General features: G+C 42.9%; 1 protein-coding gene across 4 annotated transcripts; it reads right to left on the bottom strand.

Moving 5' to 3' along the window:
• Positions 1-26,531, bottom strand: AIDA (axin interactor, dorsalization associated). Of its 4 annotated transcripts, XM_068676061.1 has the most exons (12): positions 26,268-26,338; positions 23,005-23,074; positions 16,534-16,587; positions 16,374-16,453; positions 15,681-15,735; positions 10,717-10,780; positions 10,163-10,269; positions 8,416-8,427; positions 5,548-5,670; positions 1,891-2,013; positions 1,300-1,417; positions 1-476 (listed from the first exon to the last, which is right to left on the bottom strand). In XM_068676061.1, the coding sequence occupies exons 3-12, from the start codon at positions 16,562-16,564 to the stop codon at positions 380-382; spliced, it is 810 nt and encodes a 269-aa protein (XP_068532162.1). In that variant the 5' UTR covers positions 16,565-16,587; positions 23,005-23,074; positions 26,268-26,338; the 3' UTR covers positions 1-379. The 4 variants fall into 4 exon arrangements, with proteins under 4 accessions (XP_068532162.1, XP_068532159.1, XP_068532161.1 ...); XM_068676058.1 differs by lacking the exon at positions 16,374-16,453 and having other exon boundaries at positions 26,268-26,529; XM_068676060.1 differs by lacking the exons at positions 8,416-8,427; positions 16,374-16,453 and having other exon boundaries at positions 26,268-26,529.
• Between the last annotated feature and the right edge of the window lie 29 nt (positions 26,532-26,560).

Below are 26,560 nucleotides of genomic sequence, written 5' to 3' on the forward strand. Positions count from 1 at the left end.
GAGTGTAAACAGGTTAGTAGGCCTGCCACATCTTTATTGCTACAGGTTTGGCAAAGGGGCAGTCTCCAACCTTCGGTGGAGTTTGAGGCAAAAGGATAATAATGGTTACGATAAAAAGTGATGAACAGCAAAATTAGGAAAAGCAGTCAAAATATTTCAGGGCTCTCAGAAAAACCTGTATCTGGAAGGTACTGAAAAAAAAACTTGCACTTGGCTGGTAGGCTTGCCTCTGACCCTGAAGGAGTGCTGTGCAGGATGTGATGGTCCCGTTTGACCTACTGGCATGGACACAGTCGTTCTCCTGCCACTTGAAGCCTAAGGCTACTACACACAGCTACCATGACTTGTGGTTCAGTTCACAGAAGTCTCACAAATAGGGTCATTCCTTGTGCAACGTTTGATGGAGGTGAAGGTAAAGTGGTTTCTTGGTCAACAGTTGTAATTTCTTCCTTTTAAAGTCAGTGGGTTTTTTGTACCTGTAAGCACAAGAAAGTAAATTACTGCAAGTCCTACTGGCTATGGGGAAGATGAAAGCACACAAGGAAGCCTGTCCTGTCCTGATCCTATTACCATAATCTTTAAATACATCAGATGAGATTTACTGGAACAACAATAAATGGATTTACAGGAAGAAACTCAAAGAAGTACTCCAGCTAGCAAAGATTAAGTTAAGCACTCTTCCTACAACTGTCCTCACCTGCAAGGTTCACTCCTTCCTGGAAAGAGAAAACAAAAACTCAAAACGCTCACTTGACAGACCTTCACCCATGCAGTAAGGTTAGGATGCACATCATAACCACTGCACTAAAACTGGCTGATCCATTTCTTTACATAGAGTGAAAAAAAAAAAAACACCACCTAACTGCTTTGAAGTGTTCATAAAAATCTATTTCAAATCAGAATCCCATGTCTCAATTCATATTTCCTGCACAGAAGTCCTGTATCAGAAGATGATGGGAGTATGGGAGTTCAAAAAAAAAATTTTTAAGTACAGCTGATCTGACATTCAAGAGGACATCAAAATGAAAATCTCCCCTACAGAATTTGTTGAATTGATACAAAATTCAGTTACAAACACCAGCATTTTATTTGGATATATATATATATAAAAGGAAGATTTATATCTCTTTTGTTTGTCTAAAAGCATTTTATCTTCCCTTCTTTATTAAAAATAGAATAGTCCTTCTATAACTTAATCCAATGAGTTCATTAAACCTTCCACGATACAAGCTACACATCCTAACAGAAGGATAGTTCAGTTCCTCTGTCATCGGCATCTAATAATTGCAAGTCACTTACAGTTCTATAACAATTGCCCCGGGTTTAATTTCATCCATCTCCATGAAAGCAAAGCACTTGGTGCTAGTAAACCTTTTCTTAGGCTTGTAGTGTTTGAATTCAAAGAAAATAGCTGCACCTAAAACGGAAAATGGGTTAATAGTAAAGTTAGCAATTATGACCAACAGTTATCCTAATACTTATCTGCAATTTAAGATGCTCTACATATATTGGATTAAATTATTTCCAACACTTTAGCAATTTACTTAAAAGATACACCATGTTCTTACAATACTCGTCATCACACTCGCAAGAGCTTGTACTCTTCACTCAATTATTCACATCCAGGTAACTAAAAGCATCACAAAGAAACTCAATACCTGTGCTGCAGAGCAGACTGCTGCATTTTTGTTTTCATCCATTCCTCCCTTGTCTGCAAGTCATCACAGTGACCAATTTGGAAAAGATAGGATACAAACATCTATTTTTATCCTTGTCTGGATCTTGAGCCCTGCAGCAGCTCGGGCATGGCCTGTTCATTAGATAGGAGCAACCTACTACCCACACTTCCAAAGCTCCTGGGCCCCGCTTCTGGTACTTCATACCACGTACCTTTTGTTAGTTTTTCAACATGTTTCTGAATCTCGATGTCCACGTTAAAATGGACATACGTGTCCTCTTTCCTCAAAGCCACAGGAGTATCTTGCACAGGAGTCAGATCTATCCCATTCAAATCTGCAGGAAAGAAATGGCACGAGAATTGGGAGAAGCTTCTCAGACTTTAAGGTTCTGCTTCTTTTAAGATGCTTATGAATCAATCCTCATACTCTCACAAAAAGTTAATGTCCACCTGGACGGAGAGGGGTAATCATACCCCTTCAGAGTCAGTGAGTTTTATCTTTTACAGCAACGTGAAAGCAGGTAGAGTTCTGACAGTTTAAGATGAGAATTTGGAGTGATTCCCATTTTTAAGGGGACATTTCTGTCTGCTGCCAACAAATGATTCCGTTCCCTCTGCAGGCAGGATGTCTGCAGGGCTTCAGAACTGCCAGCAGAACCAGCAGAGAGTTTTATGCACCGAAGGTGCCCCTCTGTGCAGGTCAAAGCTGGCACGGCTCATACAAGCTGCAATCACTGCAGGCCCCCCTGCTTTGTTGCCTTGATGCAACAAAATCATAGAATCATTTAGGTTGGAAAAGACCTCTAGGATCATCGAGTCCAATGGGTAACCTAGCACTGCCAAGTCTACCACTAGACCTTGTCCCTAAGAAACACTTCTACATGTTTTTTGAATACCTCCAGGGAATGGTGACTGAATTACTTCCTTGGGCAGTCTGTTCCAGTGCTTCACAACCCTTTGAAGATTTTTTTCCTAATACCAAAACTAAACCTCCCCTGGCACAACTTGAGGCCATTTCCTCTTGTCCTATCACTTGTTGCTTGGGAAAAGAGACTGACCCCAACCCTGCTACAACTTCCTTTGAGAAGCAACTTAACTGTAGAGAGTGGTAAGGTCTCCCCTGAGCCTCCTTTTCTCCAGGCTAAATAACCCCAGTTCCCTCAGCTGCTCCTCATATGACTTGTTCTCTAGACCCTACACCATCTTCATGGCCCTTCTTGTAGTGAGGGGCCCAAAACTGAACACAGCACTCGAGGTGCGGCCTCACCAGAGCCGAGTACAGGGGGACAATCACCTCCCTGCTCCTGCTGGCTGCACCATTCCTGACACAACCAGGATGCTGTTGGCCTCCTTGGCCACACTGCTGCCTCATGTTCAGCTGGCTATCGACCAGTATCCCCAGAGCCCTTTCTGCCAGGCAGCTTTCCAGCCGCTCTTCCCCCAGCCTGCAGCACTACATGGGGTTGTTGTGCCCCAAGTGCAGGACCCGGCACTTGGCCTTGTTGAACCTCACCCCATTGTCCTCAGCCCTTCAGTCCAGCCTGTCCAAATCCCTCTCCTACCCTCAAGCAGATCAACACTCCCACACAACTTGGTGTCATCTGCAAACTTAGTGAGGGTGCGCTCTATCCCCTCATCCAAATCATCGATAAAGATATTAAAGAGGACTGGTCCCAGTACTGAGCCCTGGGGGATACCACTAGTGACCAGCCTCCAGCTGGATTTAACTCCATTCACCACAATTCCTTGGGTCACCATGCATTCTCTCTCCTGTTTTTTACAGTCAGAGGCACAGGGGGCCACAGGTTGGACCCCAGCCGTCAGCACCAGTTGCGCTGCTGAGGCACAAGCCACCAGAGACAACACTCCTTCTGCTGAGGTTGGGGCCCTGAAACACTGCTGAACACACTTCTTTCAGGGAATGGAAAGGGATCACCAATGTGGCAGCAGGAACATCTCTCTGCTGATCTGCAGGAGAGCAGCCTAATTAAAAACAAAACAGAACAAAAACACACACACAGACCCACACGCAACAAAAACACCCCAAAACAAAACAAAAACACCAAGGAAAACCAACAACTAATCACCCTAAGACTCCTTATAATATGGACAAAATGACCTTTTTGAGTCACTTTTACTCAACAAAAATCTTAAAAAATAAAGTTTAAGGTCACCATTACTAGAAGAGGTGATACACCCCCTACACACACACCTTTTGACCCTAGTTTCCTACATCATTACTTGGCAGCCGCTGTTTGCTAATAAAGTGCCACACGTTAACGGAATGAGTGGTTGGGAAAGCAAGCCTAGAAATACAGCCTCCCTCAGCTCCAGAAAGGAAATGAAAGCTAGCTCTGAAGGCAAGCAACAATTTTAACAATATGCAGTAAGTTAGGACTGACAAACACTTTGGTGGAAAGGAACAACGAATGTTTGCTTTACAAATTCTGATAAGTTCCAGGATCCAACGTTAGAACCCTGTTAGCGCTGGTATTTCCCTGTTGGCCAAGAAAAACTCAGCATGAAAGAATTAAGTTTGATTAAACCCACATCCATCCAGCTAGCCTCACCACTGAAGTCACCCGTCCCTCAGCTTTCTGGCATAGCGGAGGCAAAGAAAGATCCAAAAGTGACTAGAGAAACGGAGCCTGACAAATAGTTACATAAGCTAAAAATAATGCTGCAAACTTAAGGCAACACCATAAACACAAATACTGTGCATTTCTAAGACTGAGAACACAAAAAGGCAGTTGTATCAGCTGAGGAAGGCGAGAGTCATGCTCCAGCTTCACTGCTGAAAAATGATCCCAGGAAGCAGGATTAGGTAAGGCTCCCTGTGTATGTACGCTGGCAGGTAACATCTGAGAACATCTCTGGGATTCAGCGCCGTGACCCCCACTTCTGACACAGAACTTGTCCAGCAGGTGAAGCAGCCTGGTAACGCAGGCATCGCATCCCTACGCTTGGGACTAATAGCACGTCAAAAGAGGATATAGAGAAGGTCACTGTCACAACTGAATAGAGACTGCCACCAACAGAACAGAGCTCAGCTGCAAGTTTTTATCTGATAAAGAAAAATCATACACCTCAAAAGATTGTAAAGATGAGCACAAGTCAAGCAGGATGGGGTAAAGGTAAGCAACTCTAACTACAGTGGCTTCCTTCTAAGAAACGGGGACAAGACAGATGCTCCTGCCAGAAAGACTGAATACCAAAAATCTCAGCCTCAAGCAAAAGCCATCAACCACGTTGTTATCTGAAACAGTGAGAAAACCTCACCTCACATATCCGCAGCTGACAGAGACACAGGTTCTTCCAGACTCACGTAGACTCTTGAGGAGGGGACAGTTAGCCCAACACATGAGCTGAAATATTTCGGTGCCAAGGCTGGCACTTTAAAGCTTTGCTTCTCAACTTCATACCCATTCCTTTTGGTAAGAAGATCTTTGTTTTACTAAAAAGTTGGCCTAATGATAGGGCAAGAATGGAGCCAGTGGGCTGTGGTTTGCTGTCTCCAGGAAGCCCAGAGACCAATATGCGCTTGGGAGTACAAGCAGTCCAAACAGATCTGTACTTAAGAGTCAGCTAACGAAAGTGAAATAGAGAAGTACAGTCTGCCAAGTCACTAATACTCGTCCTCCAGCTTGGGGAAGGCACAGCTGAGCGCTTCTCCTGCAGTGATTCACCTCGCAATATCTCCCAAATACAGGATTTTTCCACCCTCAAAAAAGCAGAAGCCTTAAGACCACAACAATAAATGCAAGCCCAAACAAACACTTCTCCCTGCAGGTTGAATAAATAAGAAATGCTACTTTCAGAAAATACTTTCTGCAAACTAGAAATGAGGAGCCAGGAACAGAAATCATTACCCTTTACACTGACTGTGATGTAAGGATCAATGCACTGCCCAGCATCTTTCAGACCAATTTTCTCTATGTTGATGGTGAGTAATGTCATCCCGGGTTCAGATGGCAATCTGGGTAATAAAGTACCTGAAAAGAGTAAAGCACATCATTAATCCTTTGAGTCATTTTACAGCAGAGGCCTTGCTCACCCCATCACCTCTCATGGAAGAGGCTGTTTTCCAATAGGAGTGCCAAGCCCAAGGTTTCTTATCCCACCAGCACACAGTGTGTGTCTACACATTAAATGACAGATTTCTAAGTCCACATCAAAAAAGCAAACAAGCAAACCAAAAAAAATCAGGACTGCCTCAGGTTAAATGAATTTGTAAAACAAAACAAAAATTAAAAAAATGTCCTAAGAACAGAGAAAAGCTTTGTTTAAAGTGTTCCTTCTTGCTCTCATGCAGAGTAACTCATGCATGGAATTCAATTTATATAGTTTTTCAGGATTAAATTTGGGAAGCTGGATTCAATCTGCAGCTGCAGGAAGTTCAGACACATAATCAAGAGTACCCACCCCACTGAACATGACTTGGCTTCATGCTGAACATTTAGTCTGGGAGAACAAGGAAGAAAATGGCATTGTTGCGAATCCCACTGGGTGCAAGGGAATCAAAAGAGACATTCTTAATTATCCAAGTTGTATTGATCTGTACTTAAACAGAGGAGTAAAAAAAAAAAAGTGTTTGAATCCCTCAAGTTTCCTGATGCATTAAGGAAGTAGTTCCTAGCTCTTCATCAAGAAAATTTAGGATCAGGTAATCTTTGTGGTCACACACTGTGGACGATGTAGGAGAATCCTTGTAGAGTTGAGGAAGACAATGGAAATGACAAGAAAACAAAATTACCCAAACTTACTAAAAGCTGTAAAAAAAAAAAAAAAAAAAAAAAAAAAAAGATTCTGTAATCAGTAGAGGGACAGCTTCTTCATGTGGATTTTAAAGAAAATTGACAGGCTTCAGGCCTGTCTCTGGTACTAGATGAATAAGCACCAAGACAAGAAATGCTCAGACTCATGAGCAAGTTTAATTTAAAGTTTTGTTTTTCTAATTAAAAAATAAAATGTTATCCCAAGGCTTGAGATCTAAACAAAGTAATAGTTTCCTTTGGCAAGTCCAATCTGGGTTTTCTTTGATCCTTTTTTTTCCCCCGATCAAGGCTTGAAGAGCTGGAGAACTGAGGAGTTTTCATCACATTAGAGGGACTAGCTTTAAAAGAGGGAGCAGTGTATCCAGTTCTAGCACTACAGCCTCAGCAAGATCTTATGAGCACTTCTGCACTAAGTCCCCCATTCAGGACCACCATCAAGGTCTGAATTCCCATCTGTGAGATACCACCTATCTGTAACTCCCTGCCTTGGCTACCAGCAGAGCCATGACCTCCAAGGTACCACCTCTGTGGACACTTTACAACACATCATGGCCGAATTTGACCCACTCTTCTAAAGTAACGGGACAGACTTCTGACCGTAGTATATGATATCTTGAAAAGTGAATTTATTCGACAGCATCCCTTTCTGCCAAGAAGCATACACAATCTAGTTCATCTTGCTATATCACTTGAACAGCTGTTAAAAGCCAAAGTTTTTATTACAATCTAATGGAAGGCAGATAAGGGCCTTCTCTTCAGCACAAAACTTTGGTCTACCGCCTTTCAGTTGTCTCCAAAAAGCAGCATGCCCTGCCAAGAGCCACGAACTGTAACTTCCAGTTTTCCTATCCATCTCTGAAATATGCTAAGTGACGGGATAATTGACACACCAAAATCATCTATGAGATGTATCAGACTCTGGTACTTACTATAAAAATTCTGGTTTGAGAAAAATTCTTCCGTTCTTGAAAAATGCTTTCCAGAATGTATGAAATTCCAGAATTGCAATGAACAAAAAGTCAAGCCCACTTCCAGCAGGTAAGGGCACATTGCGATAGAAGGTCCTTAACGAATGTGTTCTCCTTGCTGCCTCAGCTAGAGTCACATCTAAACCAGCAATGGGCTAAAGCAGCTGACTATAACCTGTCCCACATGAGCCACAATCACCCATCGCACTGCCAGTCTTCTGCCACAGCTTGAGCCCGTAAATCTTCAGCAGGCTAATTCTGAGGTTTTCCATTAGGATAGTACCAGCCATTTCCAGCACAACTGCAGGAAGTCATCGCCAGAGAGGGAAGAGAGCATCTACATTTTATTTTATTATCTGTTGTTAGTGTCCTCCTACAGGTATGTTTCAGATGCATGAAGGTGAGCCAACCTAATAGCTCACTGCCAGCAAGACAGAGGTGCCCGGTCTCTCCAGACCCAGCCCCCAGTTCAGAGAAAGGGGAAAAGGTGACGGGTCTCCTGCTGGGTTCACAAACAGAAATGGACCACAGAAGAATCTCTTGTCAGCACAGCAGTGGAATAAAGTAGCATATAACCAGGAGAAAGGCAGATGGGAAACCTCAGCTGGCAGGGACAGCAAGACCCTGGTCAATTCATCTTCACACAGCACAGAAGTGTAACTACGTCTACTTTTTTTTTTTAAATGTAAGATTTCTCATCGAATGCTTATTCCACTAAAGAAAATCTAGCTACCCCTGCTTTGGCTACTCTACAAGTCAGCACATCTTTATTAGCACATTAAGACTTCTGGAGAGCAATGTAACATATGTCACCAAATAAGAGTTTCCCTTTTCCTGCAACTGAAGGGAGATAAAACCAACACCTAGATGCCTAGTGCCGTGTTACTGAAGGCTGTATTTTGAGCTTTGGAAGCAACAGCTGAATGACAAACATTACAGCTACATGACCGTGATCAGAGAAATAACAGTATGTACTAAAATGTTATCATCATACCTTCATTGGCTCCTGGGTTAGATGAATGGTGCAATGTGATAACGATGAAGCCATGCATGTAGAAGACAAGACAATGGTCAGTTAGACAATAGTTATGCACTACGGATTAAAGGCATATTGAAGCAAAGAGTGCAACACTTCTCTCAAATCGATATGGAAAGTCCGTTTACCAGGCTCACCTCAGATGGCTGCAAGTTGCTTTCGCTTAAACCTCGTCACCCACAGAAACAGCAACCAACTAACATCCCATAAGGTCAGAAATGCCACACAAATTTACATTCAACAGGGAAACAAGATCTGCTTTCAACTCATACAGAAACACCCTAGGGGTTCAGATTATCATAGCTACAGGGAGGTTTACCTTAATGCAAAAAGGTTCAGAGAAGTCAGACAGACAGTTCATGAAGTAGATGACAATGTAAAACATCAGTAAGAAGAGGTGTGAGCAACTCTTCTTAAAAGCATGGTTTTACCAAGGAATAGTTCCGTGAGAAAATATATACTTCAAACCTCCCTTCTTTCAGATTTAGTTACCCTACTTTTTGAGAATAATTTAACTGTAGACAAAATCTGCCTACAGTCAGCTTAGAAAGAATTCTTTCTTAAGCACACACACCATCTCTACGTCCATTATATGCATGCAGTGCCAACAGGGTGCACAGAGGTAACTATGGTAATAGTCACAACCTGATTGATTCACAGGCATATCACGAGCTACTCAAGATATCTCTCACTTTTCCCCCAGCTTACACCTTAAATAACCAGTGTGCTGAAAAGTACAGAAAAAGAACCAGAACCAGAAGTATGCATCTCCCTTTTCCTTGAACTTGACATCTATCTACCTACCTAGAGTTGTCAAAGAAAAAAAAATTAATACTTAATACCATGCAGGAAAAAAATGGAATTATGCACATTAACATAATCAAAAAGACTTTAGAGTTTGACATTCACACACACACATACTCAGAGGAAGCCTTAAGTGAATTTTCCAATAGGTGTTATACTATCTCTTTCAACCATAATTCCAGTTCTAGTTTCCCTAGTTGTTATCTCCTTCTTGAAATAAGAAGGTTGCTGGCCTGCTCTGAAACCAGAAACTTGTTTTTACTGCAAATAAACATCAGGAACAAAACAAAATAATAACAAAAAACAACAGCAACAACAAAACTTTTGTTGTAACTTTCTACTTCTTCACCTATTAAATTGTCAAAAGTTGAGGCTCCAAGACGACCTTCTCCAGAATCAGTAGGTATATCCACTTATAAAAAGCCTTTGTGTGGACAAGCACTAAAGTTAGCAAGCCAAAGCTACTCTTCGTTCTCCTCCCCAAGCTTGACTTTAGTCCAAGCTATTGTCTCACCAGATGACATAACAGAAAACTAACCAGCAACAACTCCCCACATCTCTAGCAGGATGTGATGCTCCTTGAAGGAGCAAACATTGCCACAGTTTCTACCTGTATTTATTTGGAACACTTCACATAATACGGTTAAGAAAGTGCATGGAATGCACAAATTATATGAAGTTGCTGGTACCACCTCACAGATTATGGGTACAACTATTTGGAATAGAAGATAGTTTGCTGAGGAAAAAAGTCCACAGGTCACTTTTGTGGTTTTCCAATACACCACTAGAGTTTCCAATACAGCCTGGTGCTCCTCATCCAAACTTTTAAAATCACAGGTGGAGAAAGAGACAGAACTTACACATGCTGTATAGGTTGGTACGGCAAAGCTGGTGCCCCTACCTGGAACTCTAGCAGGAAATGAGTCTGGAGACCCTGCTCCAGCTCCTCCTTCCTCATCATCTTCCTCAAACTCCAAGTGTTCCTCTTCTCCTGGTGCTAAAATCTTCCTGTGAGATATGAAAAAAGAGTGAGACCAAAGATCACTCATCATCTCGCTTTCAACTTGCACATCAGCAACTGAGTATAGAACAGGAGCACACACTTTAATGTCATTTCACTTTTCTCGTTAGCTACTACTGTAGAAAGCTTAGCTAACTGCTGTAGAAAGCTTTCTGCTACACATAAAGCACAACATCTAAAAACAAGAGAAAATACTGACAATTCCACAGAGATGTAGGGCCTACCAAATACTGATTTTACCAAAAGCAAGGGCTTTGGTTTTAGTAGTACCTAGAAAACCTGAATTCAGAAGTTCTTTTTAACCAGTTTACCTAAAGCAATGCAGCAAGTAGGTGGCTCTAGAAGTTCTCGTGTGTCTCATATACAGCAGTTCCCAGACCATGCCCGTTCAGATACCTATGCGTAACACACAGTGACACAGTTCTCTCCCTTACCTGAGTGGGACAGGCTGAACATCAAAGGGGAACTCCTTATTGTAAGTGAGGATATTCTTTAAGACTGCAGAGAAAAAAAACAGTAAGAATCTATTTTCCTGAATAAGTATTAATTCTACTACTTTGCACAACTAGGTCCATCTTCATTGCAACTTCACAAAATAAATACAATTTTAAAAGGATCAGATCATGGCCAAAAAAAAAAATTCTCATACTTTAAACATCAATACAGACCTGATGAGTCATATCACTACAACTTTCATACTGGGTAACTGTGACTGCAGTACTTAATCACCACATTTATACAGGCAGGGAAGATAAACATAGCAAGAACTAAAAGCACCATGAGGAAAAGCTACAGGCCCCTGAGGTAATGGTAGCAATCTTGGGTAGCTATTGAAGCAAGGGTGATGTTGTTACTGGAATCGGCTCCAAACAGTCTGAAGTCTCCAGAACTGACATGCTTAAGCATACATGTACCTACCCTGCACATTCAGAGAGCCACCGTGGGAGTCCAAGAATGCTGGTAACACAACTTAGTTGAGATTTCCTACTTCCTCCTGCATGTGGAGGGTAGATTTGCAAAGTTCAAAAGAGACACAGAGCAATATCTGAGCATTAGATCCAGAAACGTTGGCTATACCTTCCAACATTCACTGTAATACCACAGCTTTGCCATTTGTATTAGGACCTTACTCAAATTTTAATAATCACAACTTTAGCTTTTATTTCTGAAAGCATTAACTAGTAAAAGTTGTATTTCCAAAAGTGTATAAATGAAATAAGCATTTCACAATGGCTAAAAGGCCTAAAAAGAGAAGAAAGCTTGCAGAGAGAGGCAGTCCCCTATCAGAAAATGAGGATCCTGGCCTGGGCAGGGGAGACAGGAGGTATTAAGAACAAGTCCTCTCACTGGTCTCACTTTGCAGTAAGCCCTCTCAAAGCACATTTTTGAAATCTCCCCTTGGAACTTTCGGAGGAGAACAAAACTGTGTTAAAGCAGTGCTAACATAACACAAAATCCCAGACGTACTTAAACACCAGCTATGTTTAAAGAACCACTGCTAGGCCCTTTCTGTCTCTGTGTGTTATAACTCAGCCAGTATAGCAGGAGAGCTTCTCTGTCTTTCTTCATAGTCACATCACTCCGTGTGGGCTCCATCGTTAGCTACCAGACATCCAAACACTACCGTGAATAAAGAACCCCTCAGTAAACTAAACAGAGACAAACAAAAAACCTTCCCAGTCTTTGCTCATCATTTTTTTCTGATTTCTTTACCATGACCTGAGAAGGTGGATGCTATCTGATTCCAGGGGGACCCAATACATACATACAGAGAAAGCTTTAAGTTGTCTGCTGTTAGATGTGTGACAGACAAAACTGATGCCAAGTCTCTCCTTCTCTCAAGGCTTCTGCCCTGAGGGATCAGCAAGGCAGATCTCAACAGGGTGGCAAAGAATCGCAGCCGCTTCCCAACAGGAAAGTGGCTGATTATCAGCAGACAACAGCCTCCCAGCACAGCTCAGGTTCAGGAAAAGAAGGGATTTTATCTCCCTCTGAATTCCCCTGCTCTTGGAAAGCTCTATCATACCAAGACAGAAAGCGAAACTGCCCCAAATAGAAAAACGTCAGTAAAGCTCTCATACAGCTCAGAGGCACGGCATACAGAAGTGACAGAAATTGCAGTAGTTCTCCTTCCCTCTTCCAAAGTTTGGTATGCACTAGGTTCTGCCCTCTTCCCGTAACTGGCTTCTCCCACGACACAAATGAACATCCCCTAAAAAAGCTTTCTCAGAAATAATCTCAGTTATCACTAGAGGGCACAAAGTACTCCAGCAATATGAGCACCATGAGAAAAAGGTGAACAGCTTTACAGCACCTGCAATGCACAGGTAGGCATACACACTCCTACCGCAGAGCTGCACCTATACACGTGTTGGCATCAAACCTGCTTCTGGCAGTTCAGTGCTTTCCAAATTCCTGGAGACAGTATTAACAAAAATGATGCTAAGTGTTCAGATCAGAAACATTTCTGGCAATACCACCCAAAATCTCTTGCCTTTTTGCAGCAGAGCACTGTGGATCAAGTTTTTAGAATGCATTCAACTCTGTTTGGTCACTAGTAGCAAGTAATTTTGCAAAGTCAAAATACTGCGATTTACTACACACACCCCTTTAAACACATCATCAGGATAAGAACCGGATCTGCAGCTCTCAGTCTGATGAAATATACAGAAGCAATGCAACATCCACCCTTCGAGGAAAAGGAAAATCCTCTTTACACCTCTCACGAGCTACAGTTTCAGTTGATTTAAATCAAAGTAATCAGATAACAGGAAATATATTAGGTTATAACGAGTAGGAATCTCCTTTGCAACACTGCATAAGACACCCACACTTCAGAGCTACTTTTATTTATTTATTTATTTTCAAGTGTGCATGTCTTCTGGAGTAAAGAGGACTTCCCCTCTGTAATGCTGCTGCTTAGAAAATGATTCACAGAAAGCTCGCAGTTTGTGTAACTAAAGGGCAGATCCCCAGCAACGTGCCTTGTATTTATGCTGCTTTTACAACAGAAATCTTTTTTAAAGACTGTTCTGCGCCTTCCCAAATACACCTTCTTGCCAGTGTTACTCTCATGCCCAAGGAGGTCACCGAACTGACCCACCAAAACACATGGTTTTCAGCTAGAGCATTTCTGGATCCACTTCATCTCATTTACACACAGATGCCAGTACTGGCACACAGCCTGTCTAATTCTAAAGTATGTTATAACACTGGCATAAGCCTTAACCAGAAAAAGATCTGCAAGATGCAGCGTGTGGGCAATGATTTCACACAGCATAATCTCAAAAGAACTGTTTGTATGTATGGACTCTCCGGTAGCATTATCCTAGCACAAGAGATTCAGTGACAAATCCTACAAACAAAGCCAGCCAACAGCTTCAGTGCAAAATGCAACCTTAACAATTAAGAAAAGTTAGAACCTGACAACACAGGGAAAAAAAAAAAAAAAAAAAGTAAATCTAAGGGCCCTGGTTGTTAGAACAACACCAAAAATAAATTTCTCAGCCATTTTGACCACTTCAGGCACAAAAGTAATTAAATCAACTGATATTGTATGAATAGCTGTTTTCATTCCACCCTAACAAAACGTTTTGACCTAACAAAGGAATTGCTTATTTGCATTGCCAGTCCTTTTATTTTTATTAAAAAAAGCTTTTTCTTCTGGAATGTAAGAAAAAAATGACAACAGAAAAATTAAAACACTTCACGGGGTGTTTTTTGAAATGACTTGTGTTGGCCTGATTAAGATTTACCCTGTTCAAGATATACTTATAAACCATAAAACAAAGGCACAATTCAGAGGGAAAGAACAATCCAAGCCAGAGAGCAACATCAAGGACATCAATGGTGAATTGTTGTTGCAGAAGCACCCGTTCTCCTCCAAGGAAAATAACTCAGTGTCTTTGAAGACTGATGGCCACACACTCTTCTTCAGTTTTAATATAGTCGCTTGTTGCATGAAGCGCGGGTTGAATGCATTTAATGCTGGTGAACATTTTTTTGACAGCTAGAAATCAATTCTCTGAGGAAGGGGACTGTTGCACTGTAACTGAAATACTGGCTTTTAAGAAAAGGAGGCATTTCAAGGGAAGCTTTACCCTTCAATATTCATTTCCTTGGATTTGTAAATGAGTCTTCTTCCATCATTTAGTCACTCAAAGGCCATTTACCTAATGGAGTCTAAGATCTACAGTCATTAAACTACTTCACCAATTAAAATACTTCGTAAACAGAATGTGTACCTATGAAATAATCCCAAATCAGACGATGCAGAGGCAAAACATGCAATATACAGAGTGAGAAAAAACTCATACTTTTAACACATGGTTAAGACTTTCCTGAGTTTATGGTTTTCATGGACCTAGCAGTCCTGTAGCGTACCTCCACTTTCTTTTTTTCTGGGAACAGTTTAAAAGCATCTGGACTCAATATTTTTGTACAGACCTTAGGAACCTCTCAGTTCAATGTCCTGCTTCTCCACAACCTTCTCTGTAGGATGCTGTGTTAGTTACTTAGAGAATGGGAACAGAGAAACTGCTTATTCATCAAGTGGCAACACTGCCTGCACATCATTTTTATCCCCAACATCTCCCTAAATGATACCGTTGTGAAAAGAGCAAAATAACCCCCTTTTTTTCCCATCATGAAAGAAACTCTTCCACGTCTCCTGTTCCCCAAGAACAACAAATGTCAGTATCCAGGATGACACTGCTTAGATGTGGAAGCTCTGATCATAAGGATACTTTGCAAAAAAAGCAACCAGTGTTACTGGAAGGAAAACATAGCAGATAAACAGGTATTTCCTACATGAAAAAGTTACTTCTGGATTGACATACCAAAAATTGACCCAGGATCAGATTGAAAAAAACAGCCACAACATGAAACGCTTCAAAGACTGACTCTCATCCTCACTTTGACTCCTAATTTTGTTAGCCTCAAAACATTACTGTGTTAAGTGGCAGGGGATCGACTACCATGAGTACAAGTTAAATATTTTCGGAAGAAAAATACATTCAATACTGTAACTTGGAAGACCACAGAGTGTTGAAATTCAGTTCAAGTAAGTTATGTGCAGGTAAATTTTCCATCTGATTACATAAAGCACAACTGATAGCCTAAATTATGATTCTGTGTGGAGTCAGCAGTACCCAAAGAATTACTTGAGACAAAAAGACTAATACATTATCTGAAACATTAGGGCTACTATACTTTGAAGGTACCCACATTAAATTCCTTAATACACATCAAATTCTGCCTATGTGGTAACAGATACTTGGAAGAACTATCTAAAAACAACATTACTGTCAAACCACACTGTGGTCAGTCAGTATTCATCCCGCTGTCATATTTTCCACTGGTGAATGTCACTCACTTGAAATACAAAGATACTACTTACTTGGTTCCAACTTCTTCAGATCCTCAAGCTTAAATTCATCCTGCGACTGGGTGGACTAGGACATTACAAAGAGAGTGTTAAATCTGGGTATGCCCTTTCCCCTCAGACAAAGCTATCACATCTCATAATAAGCATGCAAGCTGTTCCCTTTATTCAAGCATACCAAGTTACTTCAAAGCTACGTCTTAAAAAAACAAAGCAAACTACAACAACAACGAAACAACCAAACAAAACCTCCCTGACTGAGGCTAGGTTCACAGATGAGGCAGAAAGTTAGCTACTCCTCATTTATCAACAAAACCGTATCCCATGTTCCAAGTTCTAATACAAGATAAAAAGATTTAAATGAGCTAGTTGATTTTTCATACTTACCATGCACAGGAACATTTGGACAGAGGGACTTACTTTAACTCTTTCCCAGTCAAGTTGTTCTGAAGTAATATCACCTCTAAGACTGCAAAAGTGATGCTCCCACAGGAGCCCACATTGTTCAAGGCATAACTCCAGCATTGTTAACACTAGCAGAAGTTACAGTATACAGGATATGTCAGTATTTTGTTAAGCCTAAGAGTTCACCACAGTGATTCTCATCTCTACCAACCCCGATGATGAAGCTTCTTCTGTCTAGTAGCACATCTGCTTCTCTGAGCAAGCCTATTCAACTTACTAACTCAACAGAAAAGGTTTTATCACCTGGGGCATCGTGTAGACAACCTGGAAAGTCCAAATGTTCAAGGAGCTGTTCGTTCTGTTTCCAGAAGCTTTAGCTATGCCTGAAGACACAAAGCTGTCTAAAACCAGCATTAATTACCTATCACCAAAGTATGAAATCACATGGGAAAGAGAACTATACCTGTAAAGCTGCACTTCTCAGTTCCAAGCATGTTGCAATTTTAGCTATGGTTTTCTGAAAAGAAGAAAGAAAATATTGAAATTGTGTTCTTCCATATTCACATTCTTCTTTAATTCTTCTTGTAAAAATTTTCCCTTTTAGGGAATTGTAGGGTACAATCCCAACAGACCAAGTCAGCCCCCCTCAGAGTTTACAAATGCTCAGTATCTCAGCACTGAAAAAGCATGGTCCACTTTTGCAGGTTTTGGTGCAAAATGAAGTATAAAGGTAGAGTATGTTTCTGAGTTTTTGTTTTTGTAATTTGCTAAGACACTTAAAGTCTGACAGAAGCATGAAATAGACTTTCTTGGATTCAAACTTGCCAGCTAAAATACCTCTGAGCAAAACTGGGAAGTAATTTCTCATCTTTATTTTAAAATGTAGAAGGAAAGAAAGAGCTTCATAACCATCCTTCACTAGCAGTCTGACTTTTAAGACAGTGCTACTGAAGCTTTTATGCTTCACAAAAAAAAGAAGCTTGAGGAGCAGCGGTCACATTTGTTTCTATTACTAGCAGATGAAAAACATCAAGAGGAATTCAAACAATGTAACTGGCATCAAATGGACACACCTGCGTGGTTTATTTTACTGTTTTTGACCACACAAGTTTGTTCGTTAACCAAAAGACTTTAGTGAAGAAAAACTAAGTCTATATGCAGAGATAAAATACAATTCCAAACAGTCTGTGGAACATTTATAGGACAAGAGAAACAGCAACAGTGAAGCTATAAAGAAAAGTAGTTCATTTTCAAAGTTTTCCCCCAGAAGTAAGATAAAACTTGAAATATGCACGAGAGACTCGTTCTCTCCTTTTAAATCAGACAGTATCAAAAAATAGTCCTCCCCTTAAGCTAGATGCAAGGGGGGGGGGGGGGCAAAGATTTCCTAGAATACAACTGTAGCAAAGAACTTCAAGGGCAGGAGCATCTGGCAAGTTATATGGTATCAGTCGGAAGCCAGAACTTCCCTTTAAAGGAGGGTTATGTTTTAGGGATGTGTTTTAGGACTACAAGAGACTTGGAGCAGCAGGCAAGAACTGGGCATGCTTTCACAGCTACTTTTGCCCTGACTTCTGCAGGGGGATATCAGCTGCTTCTAAATCTGCTCCTAAGCCACCACCAGCTCAGTACCCTGGGCTGACAGCTAAGCAGCTCCAGTGTCTGTTTGCTGTATGCCATGCTGAAAGAGCAAAGGAGCTGATCTGTAAGCAGATCGGACATCACTACCTCACGGGCAGAGCCAACAGACGGACTGTGTAAAAGCCTCAGATAGCTGATTTTTGTCAGCCACCACGGGCTCAAAGCTTCCAAAGCCATTTCTCCCCAGCTGGTTCTCTCTTCTAAGTGCTCTGTTACAACACAGCATTAATCCGCTCTTTACATCCTTGCAGTTTATGTTACTGCCCATTGTAACAGAATCTTTAAAAGTTCTTTTGAGAACCTTCCAGGAAAGCAGCGAGTGACACATGCATTATTAGCATGGGGCATTCATTGTTCTTTCCTCTGCCTAGGATATGCAGTGGTGTCTTGTTTGGGAATTTTAACATTGGGCAACCTGACTGCATGCTTGCATGCAACCTGGCAAAGTAGAAGTATTATGGCTCATCATTTCTGTGGAGCTTAATTCCACAGCCTAGGTTCAGTCAACAAACTTCTACCTCTCTGAAATAAATTCTGCCACATAACAGAGATTTACAGCTGCGTTTCCAGCACAGATTAGGGAAACAGATTTCTGAAAAGGAAAGGAGCACATACGAATGTCCACACACTGTTTTTGTAGGTGTACATACATATTCAGGCTTGGTGCGAGGACATCAGGCAGTACTACAGAAGCAGATTGTCAGTCCCTAGGCAGAGCACACACTGCATCCTTCTCATCAGCTGCAGTGTAACATAAGGAATTCCTTTTTATATGAGAACATCTGGAAAGATATGGTTGCAAAGGTACAATCTCAAAGAGGAAGGTGTGAAGTAATGGATAAAAGAAAGGAATGCAAAGAAGTTCCCTGGGGAAGGGAGGGGAAATCTCTGAGGCTTGCCTGCAACTGCATGATTTGCAAAAACCCAGCTGTTCCTATGGCTCGAGTGTTCATGGCTGAGCAAAGAGCATGCCAGTTCCACGTTAGATCAAACCCCCTTCCAAATGCACCAGAGAAGGAGAGCTTTGAGTAAGTTTGCAGGGTGTCAGCACAGTCTCAGTGCCCCACTATGGAATCAAAACTTGTGAATAGATTTTCACACTGCTCTCCTTCTCGCCATCTTGTACACAGAGCACGAAACCCACACTATAAGTTAGGTCTCAAGAAAGACTTCTCATCTCCAGTCTCGTTAGTTAGCTCACTGATAAGCTCAGCAACAGCACCATTCCCAATCCTGCAGATTCTTAACTCAGTATTCTTAGAACTGCCTGAACTAGGTAACTCGTGACAGGACAAACAGCTGTATAAAATGTGTGTCTTCTGGCTCCTGGGGGCTGAAGGGCAATAATATCCCTAGAAACAGATTAATTGAAGAGAGTTTGGGAGTCTTAAAATAGTAAAGAATAGGTTTTATATGGAATCTATTGAAATATGGCAAGCTCCCAGCAGGCATTATTCATAACTATTTTTTTAAGGAACCACACCCAACCCAAAAGTTAAAAATGCAGCTAAACACTGCTATCATTTTCAGCTGCAACTATCCCATGCAAAAGCTCATTTTTGCAGCAGGGAAAACATTCTGCATCTCATTAGAAAGGCTGAAGTCATAATTAATTTTGCTAGATTAAAGTGGTTAAGAATCAGTTTAATGTAAACTGGTGATTAGAAAGGAAAATGTCAGTTGATCTCGTAGTCAAGGTTTCTTCAGTGTAGTTGTGTGAGTAATGACTGTGCTAACTGTAAAGCAGTCAAAGATGTTTGCATAAATACGGAGCCAGAGCAGAGTTTGGCTTTAAAGAGAGGTCTAGGCTGTTAGGAGACCAGTAGTTCAATGAATCATGCTAAGACTGTGCAACAGTGCTCGTATTTCAGCAAGTTACCATTGCACAAAAAGCATGATTTTCCAATACTGCACAAAACCCAGCCTAGCACAAAAGAAAAAGAAAAAAAAAGCTACACAAGAAACAACAATTGCGGTTAGCAGAGGGCTTTAAAGGTCAAATTTACTGCACAGAGAACTGGGTGACGATAGCTATAGCCGAAGGAAAGCTGACAGCTACAGCCAAACCGAACTGCATCGACTCATGTAGCAAAACGCAGTGATTAATCATGAGTGAAGGCATCATTTTAGAGAATGAAGGTAAAATAAACAACAGCAGGATGCAGATGTTAAGACTGAGGTTAAGTCCATTGGTAAGAATATGTTAATATCCCATATTCACAGCTTCTAGGTGATGAAATTGCTGCACAGCCTCCTTAAAACTGTTGCAGAGTAACTAGATTTAAACACAATGATTTGTTGTTTACTGTATTTTTCTATAGTCCTCAACAAAATGAAGGTGCAAGACGATGGAATCTTTCAAAACAGATTCTGGATTGATAGCAAAAAGGCAAACTGTACAAATCTTGAAATGTCTAAATCCTTATCATAAATTCTACATTTACTGTGAAGTAAATAATAACTGACTCACACTACATCTAAGAAATAAATTGGTACTATCTATCAAGTGCTGTTAGATTACCAGACTGAATGATCACGTTAGCAAGTAACATGCCATCAATTACAACATAGCCATAGCTGCACTGTACCACCACCTGTGATGCATGAAGTAAACCCAAACACGTTAAAAGTTTATACAGACAGACAGGACTGAGGATTTGAACCTAGTCATGCCCTTTCCTTGTAGTGGCAAAGCTAGTAGTTTTCCCCCTGTACAGAAGAATCACTGCTGAAATCCGTCTTCTTCACATGTAACAAGACACAGTAACAATCTCACAGGAATTCTCATCAATATTTACAGTCCTTTAAAAGAACACCTAGCTGTAAATCCACACAAAGATTGGAATGAGGGTAGACCAAGCAACTGGAAGTCATAACTAGCTTCACAAACTCGTCTTCTCCAACCTATGAAATGCCATCTGCAGCCTGGGCTTGTGAGATCAGATAGATAAACCTTGAAGTGAATACAAATATGCATTCAGATAAATACAGGGCTCTTACATGATATACAGTACCTGGAAAAGACAAGATATTAGGGAATAAAAGAAACTTTCCAAAACCCAGAAGAAATAGCACACTGGTGGATGCCTCAGCAGGAACATTTCAGCAAAATTTGCTGTTTAGCCATGGACATTTTTGAGGGGTGGCAAGAGAGAAGATATACTTCTAGTTAATTAAGCTGCTCGAAAGCCTAGAAGCATGCTAAACTCTACTCCTAGACACTGAGTGAATGGTAGCAGTGATGATAGTAATTGCTCATAGTCGCTAAGTTATACCAACAAAGCTCCCGCAGAGATAGGGAACACCAGGAGAGCAAGGAGCTGTCAGACTACAAGATTTTGCTGTACAGAGTTTCACTGAAAGCAATAGCATAAATATTAAAAATAAATAAATAAATACAAATAACTAAAAATATAAAATGTAAATATTTTTTAAAACTTTAAAGTGATTTAAAAATTGTTACTATAAATTTTTTATTAAAAATAAAATAAACCCATTCTTAAAATGATTGAGCCCGAAGGACAATGAAATACCTAAAGGAAAGCAGAAGGCAGCTGTCTCATTTGTTGTGACCAGCATCACTTGTGATAGAGAAGCGAAAGAGAATGTTCTTACTGAAAGACTACACAGAATGTTGGAGAACTTGGCTACATGCATGTTGCTAATGAAATAGGCATCACAATTTGAGAACAAGGCTCAAAATTCAAGTGCATCAGCTGATGACAAGAGAGGAAAGCAGAGAGATAAATACAGGTATCATTGTGCAAGGATTCAGAACAGCCACTCCTAATTTTTTCTTTTTGGAAGACTCTTTCCTTAGAACATGATTGCAGTGGTACAACTTGCATCTGAGGTCATTTATCTCTGCCTCCTCAACCTCTCAGGCCTTTCCCTGTGGCTGATCTCACTCATTTCCACCATTAGGTCCTCTCTCTACAACTCAGGGAACATCTGGAAACAAAGTCCTGTGTCATTATGGCTCTACACCCTCAGGAGATGGTACCTCTGAAGTGGTGTTAACAGCTTCTCCTGCACAAAATAACCATATTTTCAAAAGCAACCACCGAGGGGAAACACGTAGTAAGGGGGAAACATGCAGTAAAGACGACTATAGCTGAGAGCAATAGAGAAAGATACCAGCAAGGGATACAGAGCAGAACTGATAAAGGAAAAAACATCTGTCCAATGTTAACAAGGATCCTTCAGATCATGAAAGGTGGTTCCAACCCTTCTCCAAGATTCTGACTCAGTTTAGGACTATCATGAGCCTTATCCTCTTCTTCACAGAAGGTAAACAGAAATGGAGGCCAGCTCTTTGCTTTCTTTTATTGGTACATGTCAAAGAAACATTTATAAGCCACTGACAGACTCTATGTAAAGCTGTATTTCTTTGTGATAAATGAGGTGGTGTTTGTTTTTTTTTTAAACACATCAAGTTCATCTCCAATTTCTGTAGCCAAGACCTGTTGTCAGGACTAACATTTCCAAGCACAGATCCCACTACTCCAGCACCCTTTAACCATACATTGGATTCTGGGCTAGGAAATGTCACTGCTCAGGCAATGCTGTTGCACAAACAAGTGATCTTATCATCTGGAAGTCTGGGAATACAGGCATTCTCTGATTCAGTATTCCTAATAAAAACATGGTTTTATACAAGGTACTAAAGTTTAGCAAGACCTCATATTCCAAAATATTTCCTTTTATTTTGCTGAACATGTTTGAGTTTGTTGGACCTTAGCTAGCATTTCCTTGTTAAATCCTGCCATCGAATTGCATCAATATGATGCTCAGACAAGAAACAGCCTTTTCATCCGAGAGGAGAGAGGAAGGAGTAAAATCAGCTCAATATTTTGAAAGATTATAAACAAGGAACATTGAGACTAGTAGGGAGTATTCTGCCAGGACTCTTCCCAGTCAGGTGTTACATGTTAAACTAAGATTGTCCGCACATACCCTCGATGGCTGCGGCTCAAGACAATTTGTATTGAGGCTTCACAACATAAATTGTGCTAATGTTTTATAAGCAAGTTATCAAAAGGTCACCCACAAAAAGAAACACCCAGGTTATGAAGGGCTCTGGCACGTGAGACTTTCAGTATTACACAGCAGGGCATCTGTCACATCTAATGACAACAACTGTTTCAGCCACACTGGGCTCTGCTTGTGTTTTTGCATATTATGGGAGGAAAAAAAGGTGTCATAAGGCTCTGGTCTGCAAGACAGAAAGAACAATACACCACATCAACACCCCTGACTCAAGTTCCTTGACTGAGCAAACGGTAACACTTACCTTTTGATCTTCTGTGAATTCTGAGTTGTTGTGCTGAGACTGTGCCTCCTTTTGTAGATGTCTCGCTAATCTGGGGAAAGGGGGAGAAAATCGAAGAGTGAGAACACAACACAACACAGAACCCTGCCGCTGCCACCACCACCACCATCTCCTGCAAGTGTGCCAGCAGAAAGGTTACAGACTGCTGCTCCAAAAGGTTTCTTTTTCACATGTATGGCAGGCCATACAGAAAAACAAAACAAACAAAACACAAGTCAGACATGGTAAGTACCTACATAAGGCAGGAAAGACCACATATATAATGTGTCATGAAGAAAGAACAGGTATGAACGATCTTCTAACCAACAGCCCCTTTTATAAGCACTGACCTTTTTCCCTCTCTCCATCCCTTTTTTGCATGTTTTGTTTTTTTTTTACATAAAGCATACTGCTTATGAAAACAAGCCCACATGTTTCTCATAGAGAATTTGATGGCCAGGAGAAGAGGCTGTAGGCATAAAGAACTGGTCCCCAGGTACTGGCCACACACCCTCCCACCACGAGAGTCGGGGGCACCTTGGCTGCTGCCCTCAGGGTGCATTAGCTCCCATCTGCCCCCATCAGCACCATATGCAGTGCCCAGCCTCCACCCGTTACCAGCACAGAGACCGGAGTACGAGGGGTTTGGGAAGTAACAGTCAGCAAACAGCTGGAGAAAGCGAAAGGAAGCCAGAGAGGGAATCTATGGGAAGAGTCACCGCTTCCGTTTGGGGAGGAAGGGGAAAATTAAACAAGCAAAACTGAGCAATTGCTGTCATTCTCTGCAAAAATATACGTATGTATACATAGATATTTATTTAAAGGCAGTGCAGAGGGGTGTTGAGGGGAAAACTCAGGCAAAACAGCAGCATTTGGGACACCCCAGTGTACTTCCACCTTGTACTGCTATACTATTAGGGGAATTCAGCTCCTCACCATGGGTGCGGTGGGCACCAGTCAGTTTGGGGGTGGGGAGGGAAGGTTAGAACAGATACATACACAACAAGAGGCTGCTGTCAAAGCCTGCGGCAGGAACAGACACCAGACCTCAACTATTTCTTTGCTGTTTCCCTAAAAATAAGCCCTATTAACAAGACACAAGGATTGAAGCTACTGCAGCTTTCAGCTAGCAGTAGTAAAGCAGCAGTCAAAGGGGACAACATAACTTCACAGCTCAGTGCCATAACCTTTGTTCGTAATGGGGAAAAGACGGTGGCAGAGTAAAGTCACAAAGCGCAAACACGCTGGAACCCAAACACACAGTCAGTCCCTTGGTGCTGCCCTGGCGGTAGAACGTGGGTGATAAACAGCAAACTGTGTATGTGCACCACATCGGGCATTTAAAACCAACAATTTAAGAAAAACATATCACCATAGCAGCGATACACCACCCACAACAGACAGCATCACAGTACGAACAATTCTGCAAGCACTAGTGACACAATGCTCTTTCCATTTGTCACCAATGAAAAAAAAAAAAAAAAGAAACACCACACACCCTAATCCACATCAAGGCATCTGGTGTCCCACTTCAAGCTTGTTCGAAGCTGGATCGGACCAAGTTCCACAGACTGGAGTGTTTGACACAGAAGATGCTGCTGGGGGCTCAGGGGGCTCTCATGGGATTAAGCACCTGAATGAGCAAGGACTGATACTTGCAACAAACCTCCCAGATCATCGACCTGAGCAGATGTAGGTCCCCCTGGACACGGGAGGCAAGTGTTCCACGCCTGTGTTCTAAGTCAGCAGCCATTAAACCCCTGAAAGAGACTAACTGCAACTCAGGAAGATCTTTTTCAGTGTCAGCGAGCTCATCATAACCAGTTTATGCCCAGCCTTCCTACACTGATCTGTACCGACCTTGGCAACGCCAGCAGCATCCAGCCAGCCCACCAGCACGCTCATTACTCCCATCTCAGGTTGCCCTTTGAAAAGGCAACAGCACAAAACCATGCTGTTATATCTCCAGAGCTATGTGGAAGTATCTTGCTCTGTGCTGCTTACTGGCAGCTTCTACTCTAGAGATCCAAGTGGTCATGAATCCACCTGCTGTACCTAAAGGAGGTGGATACGCACGCTGAAAAGGTTCTGCTCCTTCCCAGGAAATCCCTGCAATCCTTTGATCTTCTCCCCCCTTTCTTCTTCCTCTGGAGCTGCAGAGTTCATCTATTGACTACTCTGTTCAGAAGAAAGTCACTGATCAAGCTTGCGAGAGTAACTTACAGTGTGACTACCAAGAGGAGCTTTCTAACAAAGATCTCACACTGCTACAAAGCCAGAATAAAGCCAGGGCGCGGAGATCACCTCAGTTCTCATCAGCCACGAGTGATGCTGGGAGGCAGGCAATATACGCCATGCTTCATCTCTTGAACTGGGCTGCCTGCGGACATTTAGTGACCCTTCTTCTTAGCAAAGCAGGCTCAGACTGGGAAGCCTTTATGCTTTCCGTTCTGAGGGAAAGTCGTCAAATGGAAGTGACTGCTGGCACTGCCAAGGTGGTCTGAAGCATTAGGATCCTACTCCGCTCCTTGTAAGTGCCCAGGTAAGGGCAGTTATTTAACTTCGTGAGGGATGTTTTCCTTCCTTTACTTTCCAAAGGAAGTTTTTGTCATCTGAGATACGGGTCTGGAGAAGATCCCCGTGGCAAGGTTTGCAGTAACGGCCTGGCCCCGATCCGGAGCCCACCATTGGACTGCAGATCCCTGAACCCACAGCATCCTAACCACGAGCTGACGAGGCCGGGGCACCTCAGGGCTGCGGGCACCTCAGGGCTGCCGGTACCTCAGGGCTGCGGGCACCTCAGGGCTGCCGGTACCTCACGGCACCTCAGCCGTTAGCACCGGGACGCTCTGGGCAACAAGTGCGAGCCCCCTGCCCCCCCCCCAGCACAATCCCACCCGCACAAGCCGCCTTGGGAGCCCCCGGGACAAACTCCGAGCCCGCCGGGCCCCTCGCTGCCGCCGGGGGTCCCCGCCCGGCGCCGCCCTGCGCTGCCGGCTGCGTCCCGGCGGGCCGGGCGCCATGGCTGGCCGCGGCCGGGCGCCCCCTCACACAGCCCCGGGAGGGGTCCGGCGGTGCCGGGGCGCCCCGCTCCGCCCCCCCCCGCGTTGCATAACGGCACCGGGGCCAGCCCCGGAGCGGGGGGGACCCGGGGCACCAGGCCTAGGCCCCGCGGCCACCTGCCCCTCCCCGCCCCGGCCCGGGGCCCCTGTGCGGGGAGCCGCGCGCTGCGTGCCCGCACTCACATCTGGTACTCGTCGATGGCCTCCACCAGCTGCCCCCAGGAGTCGAAGTCGGTGCCCTTCCTGAAGCTGGCGCCCCAGCGCTGCAGGAGGCTCCGGGCCGCCTCCGACATAGCCCCAGCACTAGGGCACCATGCTCACCCCGGGACGGGGCACCGGGACTGGGCACCGACACCGCCGGCACGGCACAGCCCAGCCCGGCACGGCCCGGCCCGGCCCAGCCCCGCCGCGGCGACAACCAAACGCGGCGGCCGCCTCCCGCCAGCGCCGCCCAGCGAGGGCGGCTGCGCCGGCCG

This window comes from Anas acuta, chromosome 3 (genome assembly GCF_963932015.1).
Source record: "Anas acuta chromosome 3, bAnaAcu1.1, whole genome shotgun sequence".
Taxonomy (NCBI): domain Eukaryota; kingdom Metazoa; phylum Chordata; class Aves; order Anseriformes; family Anatidae; genus Anas; species Anas acuta.